A 25178-nucleotide genomic window follows, 5' to 3' on the forward strand; every position below is an offset into this window, starting at 1 on the left:
CACACGCAGACACTAACCAGAGTACAGTCACTCCCTCTTATTGTCTCTCTTCAAACCCCAAAATAAATCCAACATCCCCCCTCCTGAAACGGCACTGGCTTCCTACACTTTCCCTACTGGTGTCCCGCCCTTCACCTCTCGATTCTGCACAGCAGCAAACAGATGCTGCTAAGACAAGTAGTACGACGTGAACCATCTGATCTAAACCATCCGGGGACTCCACATGTCACTCAGAGAAAACTCAAAAGCCTTCAAATCCTAACCTAGACATCTGAGCACATTTCACATGCTCTCGGCGCCAGCCACAGTGGCCTCTCACCCTTCCTCGAACAAGGACATGCTCCTGCCCTAGTGCATGTGCCTGGAGGTCCCCCTGCGTGGAAAGAACTCCCTGAGACATGCTCTTCAACAATTCCTTGTGTCCTGCACATCTCTCCTGAGGTCAGCTTCCCAGGGAGGCTCACACTTACCACCGTAGTAAAGTAGCCACCTTGAGTGTCCCCACACAGGTAATTCTCTGGGTCACCTTCCTCAAAGCACCTACCAATTTCCATTTAAACACTTCCCTTATTTACCACATTTATACAGTATACGGTTGACTCTGAATTAACACTGGTTTGAACTGTGCACATCCACCGATATGTGGTCTTTTCTACAATAAGTGCTGTCAATGCAGTTTCTCTTAGGGTTTCTTACTATTTTCCCCAGCTTAATTTATTGTAAGAATACATGTACATATCCATGTAACGTACAAAACATGTGTTGAACGACTGTTCCTGTTTTCAGTAAGGCTTCTTATGAACAGTACATTATTAGTGGCAGTATTTAAGTTTCGGGGGGAGTCAAAAGTTATACTTGGATTTCTGACTGCTCAATGGGGTCAATGCCCTCAGTCCCCACATTGCTCCAAGGCCAAGTAGAGTCTGTCCCTCGCCCCTAGGACATATTCTCCACAAGACCAGCACATTTGCCTCTTCTTACTTACTGAGGTGTCCCAGATAAGAAAAATAGCGGGTCCTGCACGTGGCACACGACATTGTCAGTGGAACAGGTGGTCAGCGGAGAGGACCTCTGTCTTCTGGCTGAGCCTCAGGCACAGCGGGTCCGTGGCAGCTCCCGCACAAAGTGCCCCCACCTCACCATCAGTGCCGCCTCTACTTTCCCCCAGGGCTGCTCCCCCCTCCACCCTCTCTGCTCAGCTCCCCCCTCCCACAGTGTTTTCCCTGCACAGCACAGCACACAGTTATAGTCCTGTCTTCAGAATCACTGTACTCAGGCTCTATGGGACTCTTTCTCCAACCAAATAGAAATCTGCATTAGACCCTGATTTATAAATCCATGAACGTGGATGGGAGCCAGAACCAGCATTACCAGAACTAAGGGCAAGAAGAGGGGGAAGAGAGGCAGGGAAGGTAGAAACTAACTGAAGTTGAACAAGGATGAGAAACTCCCAGATTCCTCTCTGTCTACCTCAGGATGTAAAGAATATCCAGAAGACAACTCTAGAGGGAGGAGATGGATGAATCTGAAAATTCATGTCTCCAAACCACAGAGACTCCTGTGTGCAGGGCCCATCTAGGCCGGTGGGAACGACAGTCCAAAGGACTCCTGGTGCTGTAACCACCAGGGTCATCTGGGGAGAAGGAGACAGGAACTCCGACACAAGCAAGAACAGGCCTGATGCTCCACAGAAACAAAGAAGAAAATACACCCAAAAGATGGGGCTGAGGTCATGACCCAGGATGGAGCCTGGGCTGACCCAGTCACAGGAAGCTCTTGTTGCACAAGGTCCTGGTGACAGGTGATGTCCAAGCCCCTATGATCTCAGGTCCTGGTGAGACAAGGTTCCACAGAAGGGACAAGGACAAGGAGCAGAGACAATGACCCAGCTGAGGAGGGAGCACGACACACCAAGGACGCACTGAGCACCGACTGGACCCAGGCCCCGTCCACGCTCGGCTCCTCCAGCCCTCTCCTGTCCCCACCTGCAACAGACACGGCACAGGAAACGGCGGGTTCTGGGAGGTTCTCAGGGCTTTCATTTGTTTTCTGTTCCAACCATACAAATCCTCTCTTTTATTACCTCATCATGCCCACATACCCAGAATTACAAAACACAAATTCCTATCTGGATTCTCATTTTCAGTAGGGAAGTAAGGCGTCAGTACTCAGCCCAACATGAACTAAAGACAGGGATGGAGACGGAACACGAATCAGTACGGGAGGGGTCATGGTGGGCATGGGGGCCAGTCTCCTGCGTCCTCACAATATGCTAATAGGAACACAGACACATTCTGACACCATCCTCAGAAAGTCAGGGGATCTTGATGTCACCAAGTGGGAGTGTGAACGGATCCCACTTCTCCACAGGCAGCGGGTCTCACACTGTGAAAAAAAATCATCATGAACACATTTAGGTCAGTCACATAAGTGCCACACACTCAACAGCCCCACGCATGCTCAAAGTGTCCCTAGTGCCCCCACTCCTCCCCACTTCACCCTCCAGAGTCTTACCTTTAGGAGCCATTAGAGATGAATCAGAGCCCTGGGTACTGTCGTCGCCTGGGGTAGAACAAACAGGACATGATCAGAGCCATAGGAGTTGAGACTAAAGGAGCAGCCAAGGGGGAAGGGGGATGACCCATGGGATCCTGTCTACACTATCCCAGGTTTCAGGGATCACCCCCTCCACACTTACGTGCAGCGTGAGAATAGCTTGGTCCCTTTCCTCCTGTGGAAGAAAATAGCATGTTAGAGACCTGGGACAGGTGGGCCATGTGATCCTAGAGTAACCTCCTAGTCCTGGTCCACAATGACATTTCCAGAGTTCTGACTGAACACCCAGGACAGGATTGGGACACATGAAGAAAGAGGTGTGGGGTCACAGGACCACCTGACTTGCTGGAGGTCTGGCCTCAGCAGGGACCTTCCTCTCTGTCCTGTCAGTGCTGGGAATCAGGTCCCCGTGACCAGAATTACCAAGTGAAAATCTGTTCTTCATTTTCACATGTGCTTTGCTACAGAGTGAATGTTAGTAACGGCTCCAGAGTGGGCAGGTCCATGTGTGTGGATGGAAATTCCCAGGAACCAGGCAGGACAATGTGCTACCTAGGAAACCCCCAGCGGGACAAGAGAACTCAGATCCCCCCACTCCGTTCCTACCTGAGAACTTCTTCCTCCAGATCACAGCTCCAACCACCACAGTGACCACAAGGACAACCACACCAGCAATGATGCCCAGGATGGTGATGGAGGGCAGAGAGGATGGCTCTGGAAAGGGAAGGAAGGTGAGGGGCCCAGACCCCCGGCTTCAGTTCTGACTCTGAAATTTCCAGAAGGGCCCTGCTTTCCCTGACATGGGGCTCTACCCCAAAGCCTCCTTACCCCATCTCAGGGTGATGGGCTCGGGCAGCCCCTCATGCTGCACATGGCACGTGTATCTCTGCTCCTCTCCAGAAGGCACCACCACAGCTGCCCACTTCTGGAAGGTTCCATCTCCCGCAGGCCTGGTCTCCACAAGCTCTGCGTCCTGGGTGTGGTCCTGCCCATCACGCTGCCAGGTCAGGGTGATCTCCGCAGGGTAGAAGCCCAGGGCCCAGCACCTCAGGGTCACCTCACGGTCAGAGATGGGGTGGCGGGTCACCCGTGTGTTGGGAGACTCTGAGGAAGAAGAAACAGAGAATCCACACTGTGGTTTAGCTTTATGGGCCACTGAAACTGCATCCACGTGACCATCCTGAGGTGGACAGGACAACTGGTCTGGATGGAAGAAGCACAAAACCCAGACAGCAGTCTAGCCTTTGGGATCTCCTGATTCTTGTTAAGTTCTGGAATCAGGGAGAGAAGCCCGGGTAGGGAGCTGCTGGTCTAAAGGGGGAACACACTGTGGTCCTGACTGTGGTGGAGGATGAGTGACTCAGAAAACCCGGAGTCAGATCTCCAAACATGTTCTCAGATGTAGACAAGGCCTTGAGAGGGAAGGTCAGGGTTCACAAGGTGGATGCCAGGGTCCGAGGGAACTGCTGATGGGTTATTTCTGGGATGATCTCAACCTGCATCCCAGGGACAGACTGGATTCCTGTCTCTCTTTTAGAGAAAAGCACCCTCAAGGTGAGTCAGTCTCTAGTAGGCATATGAACTCCGAAGCGGATCTCCTTCTTCCCACTCGGGGAGGGGCGCTGTTCTGACACTGAGTCCATTTTCCCTTTCTCGTGGGAAGCCATGCCCAGTGGAGGGGAGATCGAGGAGGCCCGGTGGTCCCGGTACCTGCGCGCAGCAGCGTCTCCTTCCCCATGTCCAGGTATTTGGCGAGCCACTCCACGCACGTGCCCTCCAGGTAGTTCCTGAAGTCTTCCGCCACACCAGCCTCCTCCCACTTGCGGCGGGTGATCTGCGCCGCTGTGTCCGCCGCGGTCCAGGAGCGCAGGTCCTCGTTCAGGGCGATGTAATCCTTGCCGTCATAGGACACCTGCCTGTACCCGCGGAGGAGGCGCCCGTCCGGTCCGACGTCACAGCCATATGTCCACTGGATGTTGTGCGACCCTATCCCCGCCCCCAGAGCAGCAGCGATTAAGGTGAAACCGAAAGTAAACCCGCCTAAAACCTCCCTCGGGCTCTTCCAGGGTCTTGGGACGGGGGTCACGAGGCCTCGGGTTTGCACTCTGACCCGGAGAATCGGGGCGACCTCGGCCCGTCGTGACCTGGACCCGGGCCCGCGTCGCTCACCGGACTCGCTCTGGTTGTAGTAGCGGAGGGCGGTCTGCAGGTTCCCTCGGAAAATCTGTGCGTCGTTCTTCAGGATCCGCGTCTCCCGGTCCCAATACTCCGGCCCCTCTTGCTCCACCCACGGGGCCCGCGGCTCCATCCTCGGATTCGGGGCGTCGCTGTCGAACCGCACGAACTGCGTGTCGTCCACGTAGCCCACGGCGATGAAGCGGGGCTCCCCGAGGCCGGGCCGGGACACCGCGGTGTAGAAATACCTCAGGGAGTGGGAGCCTGCGGGCGCGGAGGGGCTGAGACCCCGCCCGACCCTCCTCCCCGCGCGGGGCCCGGGTCCCAGGGGGAGGGGGACGGGAGGGCAGGGGGAGGGGGACCCGAGTTGGGGAGAGCAGGGCTGAGTCCGGGAGGGTCGGGGGAGGAAAGGCCGGGGCAGGGGGCGACAGGGGGTCTGGGGTCGGGGCGGAGGACAGTCGCCTCCCCGGAGGTTCCGCGTCCCCGCCGGGCGGTCCTCTCCCTCCTGCCCCGCAGAGTCCCTTTCCTCCCGACCCCGCACTCACCCGCCCAGGTCTGGGTCACGGCCAGGGCCCCCAACAGCAGCAGGAGCACAGTTTCGGACATCACGAACCGCATCCTCGGGGTCTGGGGACAAATGTGTCTCAGGAGGCGGGTGCGGAAACTTGATACCCCGGAACCGCGGTGCCGCTCATTGGCTTCTCCGGAAACCGGACACTAATAGGAGTGTGAACCGAGGCCGCGTCATCAGTATCCAGACAGAATGACCTGACACAGGTTGTGACAGGGAGAAGTGAAACCAGGGCAGATGGGGACTCCCCAACACTGGGCTTGCCTGCCCCCGACGCCGCCCTGGGGCCAGAGTCCCTGAGAGGCGGGCCTGGGGACCTGGGACTTGGCCTGGACGCCTCACCTACTGCACAGAACGCTCTTTGTCCCACTGTGTCCCTGAGCTGTGGACCAGGAGCTGTGTGAGTCACTGATTCTCCAGCATTTTGTTCTCAGGATATCTCTACAGTCTTACAAATTAGTGAGGATCCCAGGGATAATTGTGTGTCTGTGGATTATATCGATCTTTATTTACCGCAGTAGGAATAAAACAGGTTCAAATACTTATTAATTCATTTTCAATCATATGAAAACATAAATATTGTTTGTATGGAAAGTACCAATGTTCCCAAATAAAAGGGGCAGTGAGAATAGTGGTTTTGTTCCATTGTACATTTTTGCAAGTCTCTTTCTTGTCTGTCTCGTTGGAAGACCACTGGCTGTTCAGATTTGCCTCTGCATCTATTGTGTTGTTTTGGCTGAAGTATATGAAAAAATGTATGTCCTTGACCAAATGTAGGAGAATAGTATGTATTATAACCGTTTCAGATAATTATGGATATTCATCTTTGATACTATATTAAAACTACACAATGTGTAATTTCTCTGAGGTTCTTTGCAAACTGGGCTTGAAACAGTATCATTAACTGTGTTTTACTGTTACATTAAATCCATAGGCCCATCTGCACATGGAATGGATCTGTACTAATGCATGAATGTTTTTAAGTAACGTGTTGTGTGTTGTTTCACTAAGTAATGTAGGTGTTCCAGCATTGATTAGAGTGGAATCGAATTATCAAAAAGTCATTTGTTTTGGGGCACCTGGGTGGCTCACTTGGTTAAGCATCCGGCTTGGGCTCAGGTCATGATCTCAGGGTCCATGAGTTCAAGCCCCGCGTGGGGCTCCGTGCTAACAGCTCAGAATCTGGAGCCTGACTAGGATTCTGTGTCTCCCTGTCTCTCTGTCCTACCCCTGCTTGCACTGTCTCTCTTTCTCTCAAAAATAAATAAACGTTAAAAAAATTTTTTAAAGAAAGCCATTTGTTTTAATATTACCACACATCCCAACAGAAAAGGTGGTTAGTACTGAGAAACTGTCAAGCTTCTGGGTGGGTCACAGGTTTATGGGATGGGCTTCATGGGTGATGGGTTCTAAGGAGGACACTTGTTGTGATGAGCACTTGGTGTTGTTTGTAAGTGATGAATCACTCAATTCTTCTTGAACTAATATTAAACTGTATGTTAACTAACTGGAATTTAAATAAAAACTTGAGATAAACAAAGTAATGGTAAAAGCAGCGATTGTTCAGTAACCAGCACGGGGAGATGTTTGGTATTTGGTGGATCATACGGTGCCTTGTTTTTGTCTGTAATTGGACAAAGTGTCATGGTTTCAGAGTGTCCTTGTGTGCTGTCGATGTTCCGTGAGATGACTGGCTCCTGTCCCACAGGAATAATATGGCCCAGTGGTGGCATCAGTCAGCTTCTGTCCACACTGAGGCCCAGCTGTCAGTGTCAGACCAGTTCCCAACGTGGGGGCTGCTGTTTCTTCTGTCGTCAATTGCATATTTTAAAATACGTACAACCCATCAATAATAATTAAAGACTTAGTGTTTTGGGGAGCCTGGGCGGCTCAGTCGGTTAAGGGTCAGACTCCTGATCTCATGGTTTGTGAGATGGAGCCCTGTGTCAGGCTCTGTGCTAACAGTGGGGACCCTGCTTGGGATTCTCTCTCTTGACCTCTCTGTCTCTGTCTCTGCCCCTCCCCTGCTCATACTCACTCTGTCTCTCTCTGTCTTAAAATAAGTAAATAAACTTTCAAGAAAATCTGGAGGACTTTTAAATCCTTAAATATTCCCACATACATTGGCCCTGTTAGGGTTCTTAAATATGTTTATTTCTTCTTGTATCACACCCTGAGGAGAAGCTTTTTTTCAGATTATGGATTGTGCAACTTTTTCACACTAAAACTACTCCCACAATTAGGGTAGGTCTTAGGTTTAATATTTCATAAGCAGGAATATTGTTCATGGTCGTTCCAGACCCTAGTTCCAATACTTATCCCTTTGTCATGGAGTATCTCATTCCTGTCTCCTAACATGTCTGCCAGATTTGGTTACTGTTCTCTGTATCTCCTCAGAGACTGATTTGCTGAGGAAAATCTGAAGCAAAGGAGAGAAAGGAAGAGTAATTATCCTTAGAGGAATAAAGGAATCATGTAGTGGGGAATAAGAGGGACTTAGTGGTTTCATGTGGAGGGTGTACTTCCAGAAATCTCCCACTCTGGCACATTGTCATTCTCCCCCCATACACACACCCATGGGCCCACATCCCCCTACTCTCCACACACAGGCAAGATCTTTGTGAAGTCTGTGCAGCGTTGCATTGCCCTGGCCCAGCTCCTAGTGGAGGAGAACTTGCCAGCCATTGCCACCACTGTAGGCGGCCCCGAGAGGAGAGGTGAGTGAGAGATGGAAAGATGTCTTGTGTCCTTGGGAGGAAATGAGACCCCTGAGATAAAGGACTGTGAACATTTTTATGATTGTCTTTCTGACAAAGGCTTTCTTGGTATCAGTAGTTTAAAGGTCTTCAATAACGAATTCTTGTGGCCAGCAACATATGTGGCCAAGGCATGGACATTAAGCAGGTGAACTCTGCCATCAGCTACCACCGGCCTGGCGATTCCCACACCTACCTGCATCAGGTAAGCTGCACACCACACAGACATCCCAGTGCAACTCCCAGCCCCTGATTTCCTATGTCTTCGTACATTACACCCTCGTCCCTCCTTTTGGGTGTCTTCCTACTTTGGGGTCTTCCAGTGCTACCCTCTGTCCCCTTCCAGGAGGCCTGTGCAGGCCAGTTGCCCGAGGGGATTGTCCATCACATTTATGTCAAGTGAAAACAATGCCAAGACCCTCAGTGACGTGCAGGGTCAAACTGAGGTCGATGGTACTGAACTGCCTGATGAGATGGACATTTCCTCCTCCAGTGAGTATTGATTGAGTATGAAATTGGTTCCTCCACCCCTTCACAGTCCCCTTGTTCCTTAGAGACTTTGTCTTGAACCATGTCGTGCAGAGAATGGTGCCTGATGCCTAATGGGTGCCTGACAAGTTTATGTCCCCCAACCTTGATGCCATGTTGGGATGTTTTGTTCATTTCTATGTCCAGTCCCTTTCCTCTCTCATCCAGTTAGTTGTTTTTGCATCCCAGTGTCTCCTCTGACCCCACACCCCACACCAACACCTGCATGTATAGGGGTCTGTGTTTCTGCCAGTCTCACTTAGCCTTCCCATGCCTTATTGTAACTGTGCATGTTTTCTCTGCAGTTGCAGTCATGGGAGAGGACGCACCCATTCACAGAGCCGGATGCAGGTCTCACACCCAGGAACCAGGAGATCATACATGACTTGAGCTGAAATCAAGAGTCAGATGCCCAACCAACTTACCTACCCAGGCACCCCTACAGTTTATACTTCCTAATTAATTTCTTTTTAAAAATATTTTAACTGTGAATATAGTTGAAAGACACGATTACATTAGTTGCAGGTGCACAACACAGTGACTCAAATTCTGAATACATTCTCTGTTTTTGAGAGAGAGACAGCCAGAGCAGGGAAGAGAGGCAAAGAGGGAGGGGGGTGGGGAATAAGAGAATCTCAAGCAGGCTGATTCCTGTGGGGCTGGATCCCATGACCCTGGGACCATGAGCGGAGAACCCACTGCCACCCAGGGACTTCACCCTCTGTCTACACCATGCTGTGCTCACCAGAGTGTAGCTGCCACCTGTCACCAGACAGTGATGTTGCAGTATCACTGATGATATTCCCTGTGCTGTGCCTTTTGTTCCTATGACCTGTTCCTTCCATACCTGGAGCCTGTGTCTCCCACTCCCCTCACCCACTGTGCCCATCCTCCCAACCTCCTTCCCTCTGGAAGTCATCCGCGAGTTCTCTGTATTTATAGGTCTGATTCTGCTGTTTGCTTGTCTATTTATTCATTTGTCTTGTTTTGTAAGTTCCACATAGGAGTGAGATCATGTGGTATTTGTCTTTCTCAGTCTGATTTCTTTCACGTAGCAGACACACTGCCCTGTTTGTCCATCCATGTTGTCACAAGTGGCAAGATCTCATCCTTTTTGTGGCCGCATAATATTCTAGTGTGTGTGTATATATGTGTGTGTGTATACCACACATCTTCCTTAGCCATTTGTCTGTGGGGGGAACACAGGTTGTATCCCTGTTGCTTTTGAAAACAATGTCACTCACTGAACATCATTTGGGATGAGGGCGCCCCCTGGTGTCCGGGCCCCTGTCCAGCTGCTGGACCTGAAGGAGACCCTAGGGAGGGCCTGGCTGAGGAGGAGAAAGGCAGCTGGGTCTTCTCTCCTTAGTCCTGTGGCCGTACGTGGGGTGAAAGGTAAGGGGACATCCCCCACTGCTCTGCTCTTGGGTGGATACTGACTGAGAAGCTTTAGTGGGGTCTGGACTGTAACCCAGGTAGAGATGTCTGAGCAGAAGCCTGGGTGTCAGTGGGGAGAGAAAGAAGTTTCTGAGCAGCCCTGGAGTCCACAGGGGTCAGGCTCAGGGGTGAGGAGGGATTGCAGGAGAGGAGAGCTCAGGAGCCCGTGCCATTGCTGAGGTGTCTGTGTCCCTGTGCACCTTGTCCTCCAGCCCCGTGATGATGATACAGGGAAAACAGAAAAGTAGAAACATTTCCTTGGACTCCTACTTCTAAATGTTTCAAAACTCAGTGAAACGAAAATCATTTCTGATGTGGAAATAGCATCTCAATGTCTATACAATGCTCCTTAGTGTGGACATGTGCACTCACAGTTTGTGAGTTGACCCCACCTCAGGCGCTGGGCTGACGGCACTGAGTCTGCTAGGGATTCTCTCTCTCTCCCTCCCTTTCCCTCTCTCTCTGCCCTTCCCCTGCTTGTGTACTCTCTCTCCATCTCTCAATAAAAATAAATAAACCTTAAAAATAAAAGAATTGGTGTTTTCACTTTGGGGGATAAATACCCAAGAGTGCAATTATTGGATTATATGACGAGTCACTATGTTGTAAACCTGAAAGGAATGGAACAGTGTGTGTAAGCTGCATTCAAATACTAAGAAAAAAAAAAAGATTATTAGAAATATTAGAGAACCCTTTGGAAAGGAAGACACGAAATGTCACACAGAAAACACACAAATGGTACCTATATTGGTAATAAATAAACACAAAGAAAATGAGAGTGTGGAATATGTAGAGAGACTGGTCCTAGAGGTGTGGTGATGAGAGGATTGCAAAGCAGGGGGCTAAGACTCTCCAGGAGCCAAAGCCTCGGGCCCCTGGCTCAAGCCACTTTTATTTTTGCAAATTGTTGACAACAGCAAGCACATACAACATAGTATTTGGCATCTTGACGGGTCATGTACCTGCAGTGTTTTCCATACTGGGTCATGAGTACATCTGGCACCAGATAAAACATTCTTATTCCCAGGGTGGCGCCCGGATGATGTCCTTCTGGAGAGAACCATAACTCCCAGTGGCTTTCTGTCCTGGGAATGAAAGTTCTTTCAGTTTCTTGCTGCTCTGTCCCTTTCGTTCAGGACATTCTTACAGTGCATCCGGCCTGCTGTTCTCCAGCATCTTTCCCTTTCTCTTTGTATACGATGGACTGTAGGAGGACATTGCATAACCCGAACTGTCGTCGGTCGATATGTTGACAGGCTCGTCGTCTCTGGCACAGACTGTAGATGCAAAGATAAATACATCGCATGTTAATGCAAACAGAATAGCAGTAGAGAAGCTAAAAATCTTAACGTGCTCTACAGGGCTTAGTTTTCCTCATCCCTCTGTTATACTTTCTAAGACCTTAGAACAGGATAACATGTCCAGATTGGTTTTGAAAATCTCATATATCTGTGCTTGCAGATGTTGAATGTCCATAGACACATTAGATTGTCGGAGCAAGTGTCTCTAACATCATTCCATGGAAATTTAGTGTTATTAAACAGTAATGTGGCTACACATATTGATGTAGTGTTCCAATCACATTGTAATATTTGTCTTTGTAGCTCAGTAATTGATCTCCCAGCAGCATCACACAGCCTGTTGTAGGCCTGCAATCTCACTGCACAGTCGACTGTCAAGATCCCGTTGTGTCTTCCAATGTTGGAGTGATTTCTCATGCCATTGTTGCACAAATTGTACTGTCTGCACAGATTGGTGCAACGAGACAGCCGCAGTAGCTGCGGCCACAGTCACAGCAATAATGCCTATGAGAGCTGCAACAACCATTCCAGCAAACCCTTGGTTTCCGTGAAGAACTCATAGAGCAGGGTCCATCAGATACATTTCTGAACAATGTTGCCATGGTGGAGACATGCAAATCAGCAGCCACAGGCCAGGGCGTGCTCTCAGTAAATATAAGCCTTTGGATGAGGAAGTAAAGGGTATAGAATTGTTAAGACAACTGTATAATGCGCAGTTAACACAGATTATAAGGGCCTCAGAATCATTCCTTTTAATAGTATGCATGGCAAACGGACACAAGCCCGTATGTACCAGGTACTATTGACCGTGAAAGATAAAGTAGAAAATGTTGCTGGAGCTTTTTTATACTATGTGCCCTTCCAGTAATGGAAAGGGTGGGGGACAGCAGTTAATTTCCATAGATGCTTTTGTAAGGGTCCTGGTTGTAAATGAGGACTGGGCGCAGAAAATCCCCCACTGTGCCAAACAACAGAGCCATTAGCAGTGGTGAAGATGGTAAGATTATGAATCTCTGAGATTCAGGATGTGGGGTGCGCAAGGAACATTGGGGACACCTGACTTGACCTCAAGTACTGCAGGAGTATCAGAATTTTTAAAACTCTGTGCCTCTATCATTTGCTAAAGACAACATGGTGGGTGAGAAACAGAGTGAGGAAAGTTCTGCACGGAGGCAATAGAGATGGGGCAGGAGTTGGCGGAGTCATGTCAACATGTTGGATTTTTAGGGGAGGATTTTGTTTGCATGTATTTAGTTGTGTTTCATGTTTTTGCATAGGAGTCAGGACAGCGTGTTTGTATGGGGAACAGCTGAGGCAGCAGAGAGGGGGAAATGGATGATGCAGGTGCCCAAATGGAGGGGCAGCCCGAGACAGGAGGGGCGCCTCCACCCTCAGTAGAAGGTGAGGACACAGGTGCAGATGGGCGAGAGGGTAGGGAGGAGGTGCACTTCTCATGAGAGTGAGAAACAAAGGAGCTCATCACCTCAGAGAGGGGAGCAGGGAGGGGTGCAGGAGACTGAGGAGGGGGGAGGAAGTGAGAAGCAGCCCTCTCAGGAGGGGGACAGTGAACTGACTGGGGAAATGGCATCTGGAGAGAGCAGGGCTGGGACCCCTGAGCTCTGTCCTCATCACCTTAGAGACAGAGAGAGCTCCAGCAGCAGGAGCATCTATCATAGACTAGGAGAAAATGCAACAGAGTAGCTCAGGTGTGAGAATTACCATCCTTTCTACTTTGTCCTCATTCGCTTTTCTCATTTTTAATTTTTCTACAGGGAATATACATCACCTCATATATATTGTACATCATACGTACACATCATAACCAGTTTATACATGTTTCTTTACACTTTAGAAAGGAAGGAGATGGTAGGAAAGTCAGCAGCTCAGGCCACTGAGCTGGGGGCGGGGGGGGGGGGGGCGGGGACTGGGCCTGCCTGTCTGTGTCCTGGGCAGGGGACTCACAGAGACTTTGCTCCATTTCTCAGGACCCTGTTCTCTGGGGGTGGGAGGGCGGGGGCAAGCACGATCTTTCTCGTGCTTCTGGGGTGTGCTCCTTTATTCATTTATTACTATCTTGTCAGTTTAAATACTTTCTAGATGATGGGTTTTGTATGTTACATGGCATATTAAGCTATTCTCATGGGAGTACTTGTTCATACAATGAAGCCCACCTGCTTCAGAAATGAAAATTCAAAGGCAAAATAGTTCAGGGAAAAGATGATTGGTCCTAAAGTAGAAGATCAGAACCCGAGTCTTAATTAATGGTCTGAGGATGATCTGTCATGTGTTAGGGATTTTAAAGTAGTTTATGTTTTGAAAACATCACTCCAGCACATACGAGGGAATCCAGCAGATAACCACAGATATCCAAAACGAAAGATGTCATCTGGTAATCCCTCATCCCCCAGTCACCCAAGTTCTCTCCCCAAAATACATCACAATGAGTCATTTCTCCTACCCGCCCCCCCCAAAAAAAAATACATCCGTGCATATACGTCTACTGTTAGTTCATAAAGAAGTTCAGGGCAGAGACTGGGAGAAGATATTTGCAAATCACATGTGTGATAAAGGACTTGTTTTAGAACACCCATAAAACCCTTAAAAAGCAACAATAAGCCAAACTCATTTTAAAAAATGAGCAAATGCCTGATCAGACAGCTCACCACGTAGATATACTCCTGGCAAATAAGCACATGAGCAGGTGCTCACAGAAGGTGTCATTAGGGAAATGCAAAGGGAACAACAGTGATCTGCCATCGCACTCCTATCAATGGCGGGAATCCAAACACTGATAATATCAACTGCTGACCAGGACTTGGAGCAACAGAAAGCCTCAGTCACTAATGGCAGGAATACAAAGTAACACAGTCACTGTGGGCGTCAGTCAGCAGCTTCTTATAAAGCCAAACACAGACTAAGCATGGGAGCTGCTGATCCCTCTCTGAGGTGTTTACCCAACTCATTAGAGAACTCCTGTCTGCACAACAACCTGCATGCACATTCTCATAGTGGGACAGCCCATATCTCTGGGCTGCACGTCCTGACTTCCTTCTAACACTACTTCGTGGAAAGGGACAAAGCATAAAGAAGAACTTCACGGGGAGAATCTGGGCAAGACGACCTTAGCCGGGGGGTGAAGGGTCACTTCATCAGTGATGACCAAGTGATCACTGTATGCTCTTGATATGTTGTGTTGAGCATGGCCCGTCCAGTTGTGGTCCTCCCAAACCCATAGCCTGTGGCAGCCTAATTCACAATGAGGGTTAGTCTACAATGTACCTGAAAGTCCTCCTCAAACATCAAAAAAAAAAAAAAAAAAAAAAAAGGGGGAAAGTCTGAGAAATGGTCACAGCCTGAGGGGCCTGAAGGATATGAGTGGACTATCCTGGATGGGATCCTGGAAGAGAAAACAAAACCAATGAAACAAATCCCGTGTGGGGTTCAGTAGTAGGAATGATGACTATTGCGTCATCATCTGTGGTAAATGCATGAGGCTGAGTGAGGGTGGTGTTAACAACAAGGCAACCAAGTGTGGGGCGTACAGGGACTCAGCGCTGTGTAATTCTCTGTAAATCTCAAACTATTCTAAAATAAAACCGTTTCTTTTTTACAGTAGCCCTCAAACAATTACTAGGTCCAGGAGGAAAAACTGTCTACTTTTCAGTTTTCCTGGGGTTGTTCAAGGGCCTGGAGAGAGGGGTTGTGGGGAGGACAGAGGGAAACTACAGACACAGGACAGGGCTCAAGGATCTCCTCTCCTCTGCTCCCTGCCCCACCCCTGCATCTGCCCCCAGGGCTGCCAAGAAGGCACCTTCATTCCCCCTTTCCCTGCTTGCTCAGCCTGACTGAGGTCAGCCCAGTCCTCTCCCCTGGCCATGCAGGACCGGAGAGCGACAGCGCCCCCGTGTGGCCACAAGGATGACGACAGAAAACCCGAGTGCCCTTTGGGCTTCTCCCCAGGTTCCCACTGGGACCTTGACCCTGGAGTCCCTGTCAGGTGTTCCTGCTTCTGCTTCCAGGGCTACAGGATCCTCCTCCAGGGAACCAAGTCTGGATTGTCCACTCCTAAGATGTGGTCGAAGAAGGGGAGGAGGAGGAGGTGGGTAATGACCTGGAATCTGAGGAGGCTCCCGGAGAAGTGAGCAGAGGTAGGAAATTGGGACATTAGGGGATGAAGGCCAACAAGAGAACAGGAGGAGGAACCAGGGGCCAGAAGTAGGGGAAGGGTCATCTTAGGGGACCCTCGTGGGGAGACGAGTGGTTCTGGAAGGGGCACAGGGGTATCTGGGTGGGGCCCTGGTGGATGTCCCTGTTTGGACCTGATGGTTATTCACAGGAGTCAGTTCTGTAATTGGTCAGGAAACTGTACTTAGGTTTAGGCCTTTTTCCATACTTACAATACGAATAGTTCCAAAATCCCGGAATGAAGGAGAAAGAAGAGAGAGGGGAGGTGGTTAAGGGGCTCCCTTTCTTCCAGAGCAAGACCCCCTTTTGCTGGGGAGGCAGAAGGAGGCAAGGAGCTGAGAGGAGGGACAGCAAGGTGTGTGCACCCTGAAGGGTACTGGTTGTAATTCTGGAGTTTCCGGATCCCACTCCCTGGGCTAAGATTTCACAGCCACCTGCAGTCCACCCCTGTGTCACCTGGAGACATTCTCTCTTTGTGAACACGGGAAACACTCCTCCAAGAGGAGCAGCCCCATAGCCTCCAACAGGGAGGTTCCCAACAGCTGGGGCCCTGGAGGCTGCGTTCCTGGAGCTCAGAGACAGGACATGGGGTGGAGGCTGGACACTGCAGGGGCTACCAGGACATGAGCCATGAGTCAGGCCCAGGCTTCTGCCTACCATTTCCCCCAGGACCCAAATGTGTCCCCTCCCTGCTCCCCAGGCCTGCAGGACCCAGGCATCTCAACACCATGCCCAAGATTGACAAGGGGGAAGCCCCTGTGCCAGGGGGTCAGACCCCCACATTTGGAGCCTGGAAGGTGGCCCCCTCCCCCACCTGGAAAGCGCAGGACCCTGGCGTGCTGCCTCTTCCTCCCCTTGGTGCACCCTCAAAACAGGGTCTTGGTGCACCCTCGAAACCCAGACTGCTGTCTGGGTCCCTCAGGCCTGGCTTCCTGTCCCTGCAAACTGTGAAATCACAACCTCTGTTTCTGTTGCATCTACAGACCTCACATTGTCATTTCTGTACATTGTCACTCAGGTACAGACAATTCTGACCTCCCTGTGATTGTCTCTCTAAGCCATGACGACCCAGGGGTTTGAGGCGTGTTCTAACTTCCAAATATTTGGGGATTTTCCAGAGATACTCATGTTACTAATTTAGTGTCACTGTGGTTACAGAGTGTACTCTATAATTTCCATGCCTTCACGTTTATTTAGGGCCAGTCTGTGGTCTATTTTGGCCCATGAAATGGTTGAAGTCATGTAATCCCTACCTGTTCTATTAATGAGAGAAGAGTATTGATCTTCAAATATAATAGCTAATTTCTCCATCTCTTTACCTGACTTCCACTTTATGTGTCACCTGTTTTAGAGCTCTGTACTGAGGGTCTTCTCCATTCATTGCTTTGGTTTGCTGCAATGCTGACCTTTTGTCCTTACAGAAAGTCCTTCTTTGTCTCTAGCGATGCTCCCTATGTGACAGCCTATTTTGCTTCAGGTTAATGCAACAGTCCAGACTTCTTATACTTTTTACTCCCATGGGATATTCATTCCTTAACCCTTTAAGTTTTAACTTATCTTTGGGTTTGTAGCTCAAGTGTTTCTATTCTACACAGTGTATAGTCCTCTTGATAATTATGCACTCGGATAACATCAACCTTTTGATTGGAATTTTACTTGGTTTATATTGAATATGATTCCTGACATGGTAGGACTTGGGTCTATCATTTTGCTCTTTGTTTCTGAAGTGTGTCATGTCTTTTCCATTCTTGTGCCTCTTTTCTACCTTCCTTTGTTTCAAGCAATTAGTTTTTGTTTATGCTTCGATTCCTCTGGTGGCTCTTCAGCCACACTTATTTCCGTTAATTTTTATTGAAGTTGTAGGGATTGAAACCTGCATCTTTCACTTTTCACAATCTACTTAAGGCAACATTGAACTCCATCCAGTACATACAGGGATAGAGTTTCACTTAGCCTTCTCAGTGCTAGTATTGTTACATGTGTCACCAACATACATTGTCAGTCAGATAATATCATGTACCTCTTAGTGTTTGCAACAGTCGTATGTCTTTTAAAGAAGTTAGGAAGAAAATGTACATATACGGAATAACACCATTTCTGGTGTTAATTACTCCACTCTGTTTATGAGTTAACATCTGGTGTCATTTCTTTGTGGCCTGCAGGACTTCCTTCAAAATGAGTTCATGGCGGGGAGCTTGCAATGAATTCTCCTAGCTTCTATTTATCTAGAATACATTGACCTAAAACTTACTTCCTCACTTATACTTACTAGTTTAAATGTATCTTTCCTGTGTCATTTCCTCCCTATTGTTTTATTTTTGGAGGTTTCCAGATGAGATAAAATGCCCCAGGTGTGAATGCACAGTTAGAGGAATGTCACCAATGGTTTAGACCCATGGAACTAGTAAGATGAGGGCAATAGAGACAGGTCCCTTATCCTGAGTTTCCTGATGCCCCTTTGCATCTGGTCCTCGTCCCAGCCCCCAGCCCTGGGCGGCCACTGGTCTCCTTTCTGTCTGCACTTGTGACATTTCTCATTCTATTACATTTCTCACCAGGAGGCTCTCCTTATCTCCAGCAATGTGTTCTCTTTTCAAATCTCTTTTGCCCCTGGTGTTAACATATCAGCCTCCTCGTGTCACAGTTTGCCTGGCACAGCTGTTCCATCAACTTACATTCCGCCTGTGTTCTCAAACTGAAAGTGCACGTATTTTTTTTAATGTTTCTATCTTTCTTTTTGAGAGGGAGAGAGCGGGGTGTGGAGAGGAGGGAGACAGAGAATCCGAAGCAGGCTCCATGCTGTCAGCACAGAGACTGAACTGAGGCTCAAACTCACAAACCATGAGGTCATGACCTGAGCTGAAGTCAGATGCTTAACCAACCTAGCCACCCAGGTGCCCTGAAAGTGCACGTTTGTACACAGCACGCAGTGGGACATGTGGCTGTGTCTACAGGGCGTAACATCTTCAGCCTACTTCTCCCCAGAAGAATTGTAGGGCTCCAGAGGACTCTGTTCCTTTTCTACGTCTCTGCTCCTTTCCTTGAACGTTTCCAGCATTTCTGCTCATCTCTTCCTCCTAAACTCTCACATCACAGTCCTTCCGACTCCACCCTGCCCCCCTCCTCAGCACCTGCTTCGTGTAAAGTGTCTATGATGCCAGCACCCCTGTCCAGTTTCCAAGGTCTGTGTCATTATCCATTGCGATGCCACAGATTATAACATGATTCTGCAGCTTCATATGACATCATTACAGCAATAACAATAATAATAAAATAATATAAACATAATAATAGTTAAAGTGTAAAGACAGGGGATGAGGACAGCTCCAGCTAAGCTGTCTCATTAGGTTGCAGCCAAGATGCAACTAGAATCGCAGTGATGCGAAGGCGTGACATGGCCTGGAGGGTCAAGGTCACGCCCCCCGTGTGGCTGCTGGCAGGGAGCTTCAGTGTCTGCGGGCTCTCAGGGGGAAGCCTCAGCTCCTCACTCGTGGGCCCGTCCGCAAGTGAGGATCTTTCTGACAGGGCACCTGCCTTCTTCCAAATCCAGGATCTGAGAGAGGGAAAGAAAGAGAAGAAGGGGGAGAAGAAAACCACAGTCCCTTTGAGACCTGATCTCTGAAGTCACACACTATCACGTCCCCCTTATTCTGTCCATGAGAAGTGAGTCACTGAGTCCAGTCTGCACACAAGAGGAGGAGAATTAGTTCCACCTTTTCATGAGGGGAATATCAGTGAATCTGTGAACATTTTAATACCACACGTCCTGTGTGGAAGGTGTTGTCAACTGTGAAGATTTGTCTTTGGTTTTTTTGGGGGTTTTTTTGTTTTGTTTTTAAATATATATTTATCTTAAGAGAGAGAGAGAGAGAGAGAGAGAGAGAGTGCATGAGCAGGGGAGGGGCAAAAAGACAGGGAGAGAGAATCCCAAATAGGCTTCATGTTCAGCAGGGAGATCCAACCGGGGCTCCATCACACGACCCAGAGATCATGACCTGAGCCGAAATCAAGAGCCAAGACGCCTAACTGACTAAGCCACCCAGGCGCCCCTGTCTTCTTTTTGATTCTCTCATGTGGAAATGGAAGAGCCTCAGTGTGGTTTTCTTTTGCTTCTCTTCTCTGGTGAGTGATGAGCTTCTCAGATCTATATGCTCAAGCTTTTTGCACTAAATTAGAGGAGTTTTCAAATGGGATTTCTTCAAATATTTTTCTGCCCTTTTCCTCCTTCCCGTTTTTGGAGTCTGATCATCTGTTTGCCTTTTTTTATTGTCTGTGGATTTCTGAGGTTGTGTAAGTTTCTCTTCAATCTTTTTTCTCTGATGTTTGGATTGGATAATTTCTATTGATTTATATTCAACCTCATTGATTCTTTACTCTGCCTTCCCAGGCCTTCTGTGAAGTTTACCCATTGAACTGTCACTGCATTTTTTCCCCTTTCAGTTCTAGAATGTCATTTTGGTCTTCTCTGTACATTCTACTTCTTCATTCAGGTATCCTTTCTGTTCACCCTTTGATAACTCGATTTTCTTAAATTCTTTCAACATATATTTATTCATTTTTTGATGCTCGTGGCCAAGTTTGGTGTGGATTGCAACATCTGGGAATCGTCACACAGGGAACATGCTTGTGTTGATTTTTGCATAGTCACACATTTCTGTTTCTCTGCATGTCCTTTATTTATTTATTTTTAATTTTTTTAAATGTTTATTTATTTTTGAGACAGAGAGAGACAGAGTATGAACGGGGGAGGGTCAGAGAGAGTGAGACACAGAATCTGAAACAGGCTGTGACCTGTCAGCACAGAGCCCGACGCGGGGCTCTACTCACGGACTATGAGATCATGACCTGAGCCGAAGTCGGACGCTAACCGACTGAGCCACCCATGTGCCCCATAAAATATGTCCTTCAAAAGTGGATTGTGCATTTTAGTTTTAGCAAATCTGAAATCTATTGTCTTTTTTTTTTTTTTTTTTTGACGATTGTGTTTTTCCTAAAAGTGTTTCACTAGCATGGACTCCACTATGACGTGAACATTGTTGACTGGTGTTATCTATACCCAGTTTCTCCCACCTCCAGGGTCTGCATTTTATCCCGGGTCTTGAGTGAGCCTCCCTCCAGCTGTGTGGTTTGGGCGTCAGTCAAGGGTTTGTGTAGGTTCTCCTCAGAGTTTGGTTCTCACCTCCTCTGTGGTTGTCTTGTTCCTAGTATTTCCCCCAAACTTCTAAATGTCCTCCCAGCCACAAAGTCTGACCATCCTTCACCCATTGTAGTCTTATCTTTCAAGTAAACTCTGTGCCCTATGTGGGGCTTGAACTCATGGTCCCAAGATCAAGAGTTGGACGCTTTATAAGAGACTCTTAAATACTGAGAACAAACTGAGGGTTGATGGGGGGCAGGGGGGCAGGGGGGGCAGTGGGAGGGGAAAGTGGGTGAAGGGCATTGAGGAGGGCACCTGTTCGGATGAGCACTGGGTGTTGTATGGAAACCAATTTGACAATAAATTTCGTATTAAAAAAAAGAAAATGATGGGAATTATTAGATAAACTTCTATATCTTGTTATAAAAAATAAAATTAAAAATAAAATGAGACCTCCCTCTGGTGCCTCCTGCATTATCAGCAGTGTCTCCTGAGTGTCCCCAAGCCATGCAGAGTGTGGTGCTCATCTAGGGATTTTGACCGAGTTTCTATTCAGATTTCAGATCTCAACTCTGTTGCTCCCTCACTTTCAAATTTCCCCTTTAAATGTTCAGCTTCTTGGCACTGTGACTGCTGTCATCTGCCCTGTGAGCCACTGGGCTGCAGTTACAGTGGGGAGGGGAGCAGCCAGAGGGGAGAAAGCTCTGAACTTGTGGTTCTCGTCCATTGTAGTGGTGGTTATTCAAGATTAAAGTTCTCTTGTTTCTTCCTGCCTGCAGTTACTTTTCATGGATTTCAAGTATTTATTTTAACGTTTTTCTTCAGTTTTGATAATTGTCTTCTGGGGAGGAACTAACTCCACCCCATCCTCCTGCCATTACTAAAGTCTCACCTGAGAGAGGATTTGGGGTGAAAAGGTCCTAGCCCGTGATCTGATCTTGTGAGAACAAGGTGGATTCAGGCACCTGTGGTTCCGTGTTCAGGCTTCTCCAACTGAAATACAGGGAGGCCCGGGATCTGGGCACAAGCTGACTACATATAACCCATACTGACATAGAAGGACGCCGCCATGCCACCTCTCATCCACTGCCTCTATAGTATTAGCCAAAAATCTCTCTGTACATGAACATTTTCTTACATTATCTGCACTGAGTCACCAAAAGGCGGCAAAGTTTCAATGGAGGCCTTGGGGGGTTAAATCTGAAACAAGCTCCGCCTTGTCCTCCATCGTCCTCAAAAGCTGCAATGACCGTGACTCTCCCCATCTGACTGTTGCTTGTAGCCTTCATCAGGGAGACGCCCGTATTCCTCCCTGTGCTCTGGGCATTTGAGCTGGAGGCTTCTCTCCAGTTCTGAGGAACACCAGCCCTCAGAGATGTAAGTGCATCGGCATCATCAGATCCTCCTGAGTAACAATTGTTTTCCCCCCAAAGAACAACGGAGGATTTCTCACCTCACAAGGGGTCTTCTCACATCACCAAGGTATGAAAAGTGTACGGAATCCTCCCTGGGAAGTGGACATGGCACAATTTCTTGAGTGCCAAGCTCGTACCCGGAGGCCTCAGCCAACTGCCAAATCATGGGTCGGGAGAAGACAGCTCCTCAGCTGTTCTACCTGAACCTCCGGGCTCTAAGGGACTTGTCCACAGATCTGCCACCTGCTACTGAAGCATGTTTCACTGATGGGACAGCTCGGTGTTCCCATGTGGCAAATGCAAAAAAGTACTGCGGCCATCCGCCAATGATGGGAAGCTGCTACCACCACACAGCAATGGAGACTCGGTGCAGTTACGGTGACAGGATTGCCCAAAGGTCACACAGATGACCTTGACTGAAGCTCATAGATTCATCAGCTTTTCTGAATGGAACTGTTGATTGTCAGGCCATGTGACTTTTGAACACTGAGTTTGAAGGGGGTGAAACCCCTTATAAAGAAGGTGAAGGAATCTAGACTAACATTGAATCTTTACGTTCCACATTACATGCCCAGGAGAATGGATTTCAGGAACAGCACCAGATTTACAGGATCAGGATCTGCATTTTTAACAAGATCCTCACAGAATTTGCTTACATGCTAGGACGTCAGCAGCATGGTTCCAGGACCATGTTCCTCAAGGTGTGGTCTCCAAGCACCGCTGGGGCACCGCTCAAGAGCACATTCACAAGCTCTGTCCCAGAGGTGGTGCAGCTGGTTCTCTGTGGATAGATGCACCCAGGAAGGTGCCTTGTCAACAAGCACCTAGGTTCTCATGCACTCAAAGCTTCAGGACTGCGCTGTAGAGGGTGGGAAGTCTGGGCAGGGCTGGGCTGTGGGCTGTGGATGGGACGATGATGTGAGGCACCTGGAACACACCCGCCGAGTCTTCTCCCAGCAGCCAGTGCGGCAGAGACGTCTGATCCATGGACAACGCAGATGTCATGCTCTCCTTGAGAGTCACCTGATGTGATGGCAGGGAGTCTGTCACATTTGTCTCCTCGTGGATGCCCAGTATGGGTGCAACGTGGCTCTGGTAATGAACACACTTCTGAGCAGGTGTCATGAGAGGCCGTGGGGAAGCATGTCCAGTTCAGGGATACAGGGTCAGCTGATCCTTGGTCCACTGAAGATAAAGAATGGGACTATTTTCCCTGTGAAGGAGTCCTGAACAGTAACATGGTGACCTCTTGAAAAGATACACCCTGGTTTCCCTGGGGTGTCGTTATTGTGCACCTGCCTGGTCCCTGCTGAAGAATCAGGTGGAGATGGCTCTCAATCCCTGTCCTGTGCCTCATCTGTATGACTTCTGGCACAGGACAATGCCAGTGGACGTTGGCCCTCAGGGAGGGAGGGCACAGTCTGGGTCCGCCCCCTTCCTGGATGTCCGCTCTCCCCAGGCTTGTTGCTGTGGTGACTGCCCTGCATCTGGGCGACCCATGTGTCACTTGGTACCAGGCTAGAGTGCTGGACAGGCAGCAAGGTGGGCTGGGAGAGCAGACTCCATAAGCAAAGGACAGCTGGAGCCCAGCTGGGTTCTGGATAAACAGCCTACAGGCTGTGTGATCTGAACATGTGAATGATTTTGCCTGAGTATCTGCTTCTTCATCATGAGTTCTGTGTGCTAGAATCTTCCTTGGATGCATCATCATTAAGAGGATGTACAATCATGCACGGAGTGACCTGGGTCCCAAGTCTCCTGGTACATTCTCATCACTCTCACGTGGCCACATAAAATGGTCACTATAGCTGTCCTTCCTTGTCCCTGGTGTGGCTGTCTGTGCTATCTATTGCTCAGGTCCAGTGCGCCCTGGAAGCACATGATCCTCCTTCTGACATAAGGTTGAAGGTCAATAGTAGCCTCACGCTGCATCCCAATGCTGACCTCACTCACCTCCCTTATCTCCTCACGTAGGTCTCTTAACATCTCACATCATCACAACAAGCAGGATGGGCGCAGTACATCAGATTCGTTGGGGGCAGTTATGCATAAGTTTGACTACAGTATACTCTTAGGATTCTTATCTTCTTTTGTAGTTATTGTTCTTAATTTATTACTGTGCCTAATTCATAAATGAAGCTTGATCATGGGTGGGAACGTACAGGAAACCTCATAGGACACGTTGGGTCCGGTACTATCCGCCATCACAGGCAGCCCCTGGGGTCTAGGAACATATTTCCTGCAAATAAGGGGACTACTTTAGTTCAGTACCTTTGTGATCTCCCTAAGCGTCTATGTATTCTCCATTCTTGGGGCCCCTGAGTGGCTCATTTGGCTGAGTCTCTTAATTTCAGCTCAGGTCACGATCCCAGGTTGGTGGGATTGAGCCCCAAGTCAGGTTCTGCACTGAGCTTGGAGCCTGCTTGAGTTTCTCTCTTTTCCTCTGTCCCTCTTTCTCACTCTGTCTCTCTCATATAAATACATAAATACGTAAATAAATAAATAAATAAATATTCTCCTTTCAGTTCACTTTGGTCGCATTATTAGACTTTGAAATGTCCCTGGATCTGCTTGTGCCCATGTGTTTCTTTGTTAGTCTGTCAGGTTGGAGTCCCTTATGTTCTGGCTGGAAAATAATGGAGAAGGTGCTATGTGCTGAGTTTCAATGAGATGACATCTTCCAAATCTCTAATCTCTCACATGGTTTCCCAAAAACTGGTTAATCAAACTCCAGAGAAGGAACAAAGGTGCTTTTGGTGCAAGAACCATGAGTCCCTCTATCTGGACCCTGAGCATGATTCTCAGGAATCCTTAGGACTTCAGGAAATCTCCTGTCTCTCAGGCCTGTGCACAGGGCAAGCGCCAAGGACCTTCCACAAAGTGGGGAGGAGGAAAAGGTGCTGAAGAGCTGGCCATCTCTCTTACACAGAGTGGGAAGGAAAAGCACCTCCCATTCATGATACGCAGTGTATCCCTCTCTTCGGTGCCACAACGGGCTTCACCTTGGCTTGTCCTATATGCTTCCTCCCGATGCTGTGATGGGTCCCAGATCCCCGGTGCTGCTCCAAATCAGCTGACACGGGCTCTGGAAGAAGAAATGAAAGACAATTTGTTCAC

At 48.7% G+C, this 25178-nt stretch overlaps 2 protein-coding genes, 2 long non-coding RNA genes and 2 pseudogenes across 8 annotated transcripts in view; 4 read left to right on the top strand and 2 right to left on the bottom strand.

Moving 5' to 3' along the window:
* Positions 1 to 5408, bottom strand: part of LOC109261320 (DLA class I histocompatibility antigen, A9/A9 alpha chain-like) — a 144029-nt gene extending 138621 nt beyond the window's left edge. For 2 of the 5 annotated variants that reach the window (XM_053905274.1, XM_053905271.1), the window contains exons 1-7: positions 5277 to 5408; positions 4726 to 4995; positions 4267 to 4542; positions 3385 to 3660; positions 3163 to 3270; positions 2699 to 2731; positions 2515 to 2562 (exon numbers count right to left, since the gene is read on the bottom strand). In XM_053905274.1, the coding sequence (XP_053761249.1) occupies positions 2515 to 2562; positions 2699 to 2731; positions 3163 to 3270; positions 3385 to 3660; positions 4267 to 4542; positions 4726 to 4995; positions 5277 to 5349 (1084 nt within the window). In that variant the 5' untranslated portion in view covers positions 5350 to 5408. Of the gene's footprint in view, positions 1 to 2016; positions 2386 to 2514; positions 2563 to 2698; positions 2732 to 3162; positions 3271 to 3384; positions 3661 to 4266; positions 4543 to 4725; positions 4996 to 5276 lie in introns of those variants that run through there. The other 3 variants (XM_053905272.1, XM_053905273.1, XM_053905275.1) reach the window with 3 other exon arrangements.
* The window catches only part of LOC128777757 (uncharacterized), a 59016-nt gene extending 53080 nt beyond the window's left edge, over positions 1 to 5936 (top strand). Inside the window, exon 2 of the long non-coding RNA XR_008423114.1 lies at positions 5204 to 5936. This is a non-coding gene — a long non-coding RNA (uncharacterized LOC128777757). The remainder of the gene's footprint in view (positions 1 to 5203) is intronic.
* Positions 1 to 25178, top strand: part of LOC128777755 (class I histocompatibility antigen, Gogo-B*0103 alpha chain-like) — a 345882-nt gene that overhangs the window by 184446 nt on the left and 136258 nt on the right. The gene's annotated exons all lie outside the window — the stretch shown is intronic.
* Positions 1 to 25178, top strand: part of LOC109261985 (DLA class I histocompatibility antigen, A9/A9 alpha chain-like) — a 288568-nt pseudogene that overhangs the window by 127132 nt on the left and 136258 nt on the right.
* The window catches only part of LOC128777761 (uncharacterized), a 114729-nt gene that overhangs the window by 58362 nt on the left and 31189 nt on the right, over positions 1 to 25178 (top strand). The window lies entirely within an intron of this gene.
* The window catches only part of LOC109249536 (DLA class I histocompatibility antigen, A9/A9 alpha chain-like), a 59224-nt pseudogene continuing 36062 nt past the window's right edge, over positions 2017 to 25178 (bottom strand).

This window comes from Panthera pardus, unplaced genomic scaffold (genome assembly GCF_024362965.1).
Source record: "Panthera pardus isolate Hobbes unplaced genomic scaffold, ASM2436296v1 HiC_scaffold_17, whole genome shotgun sequence".
Classification (NCBI taxonomy): Eukaryota; Metazoa; Chordata; class Mammalia; order Carnivora; family Felidae; genus Panthera; species Panthera pardus.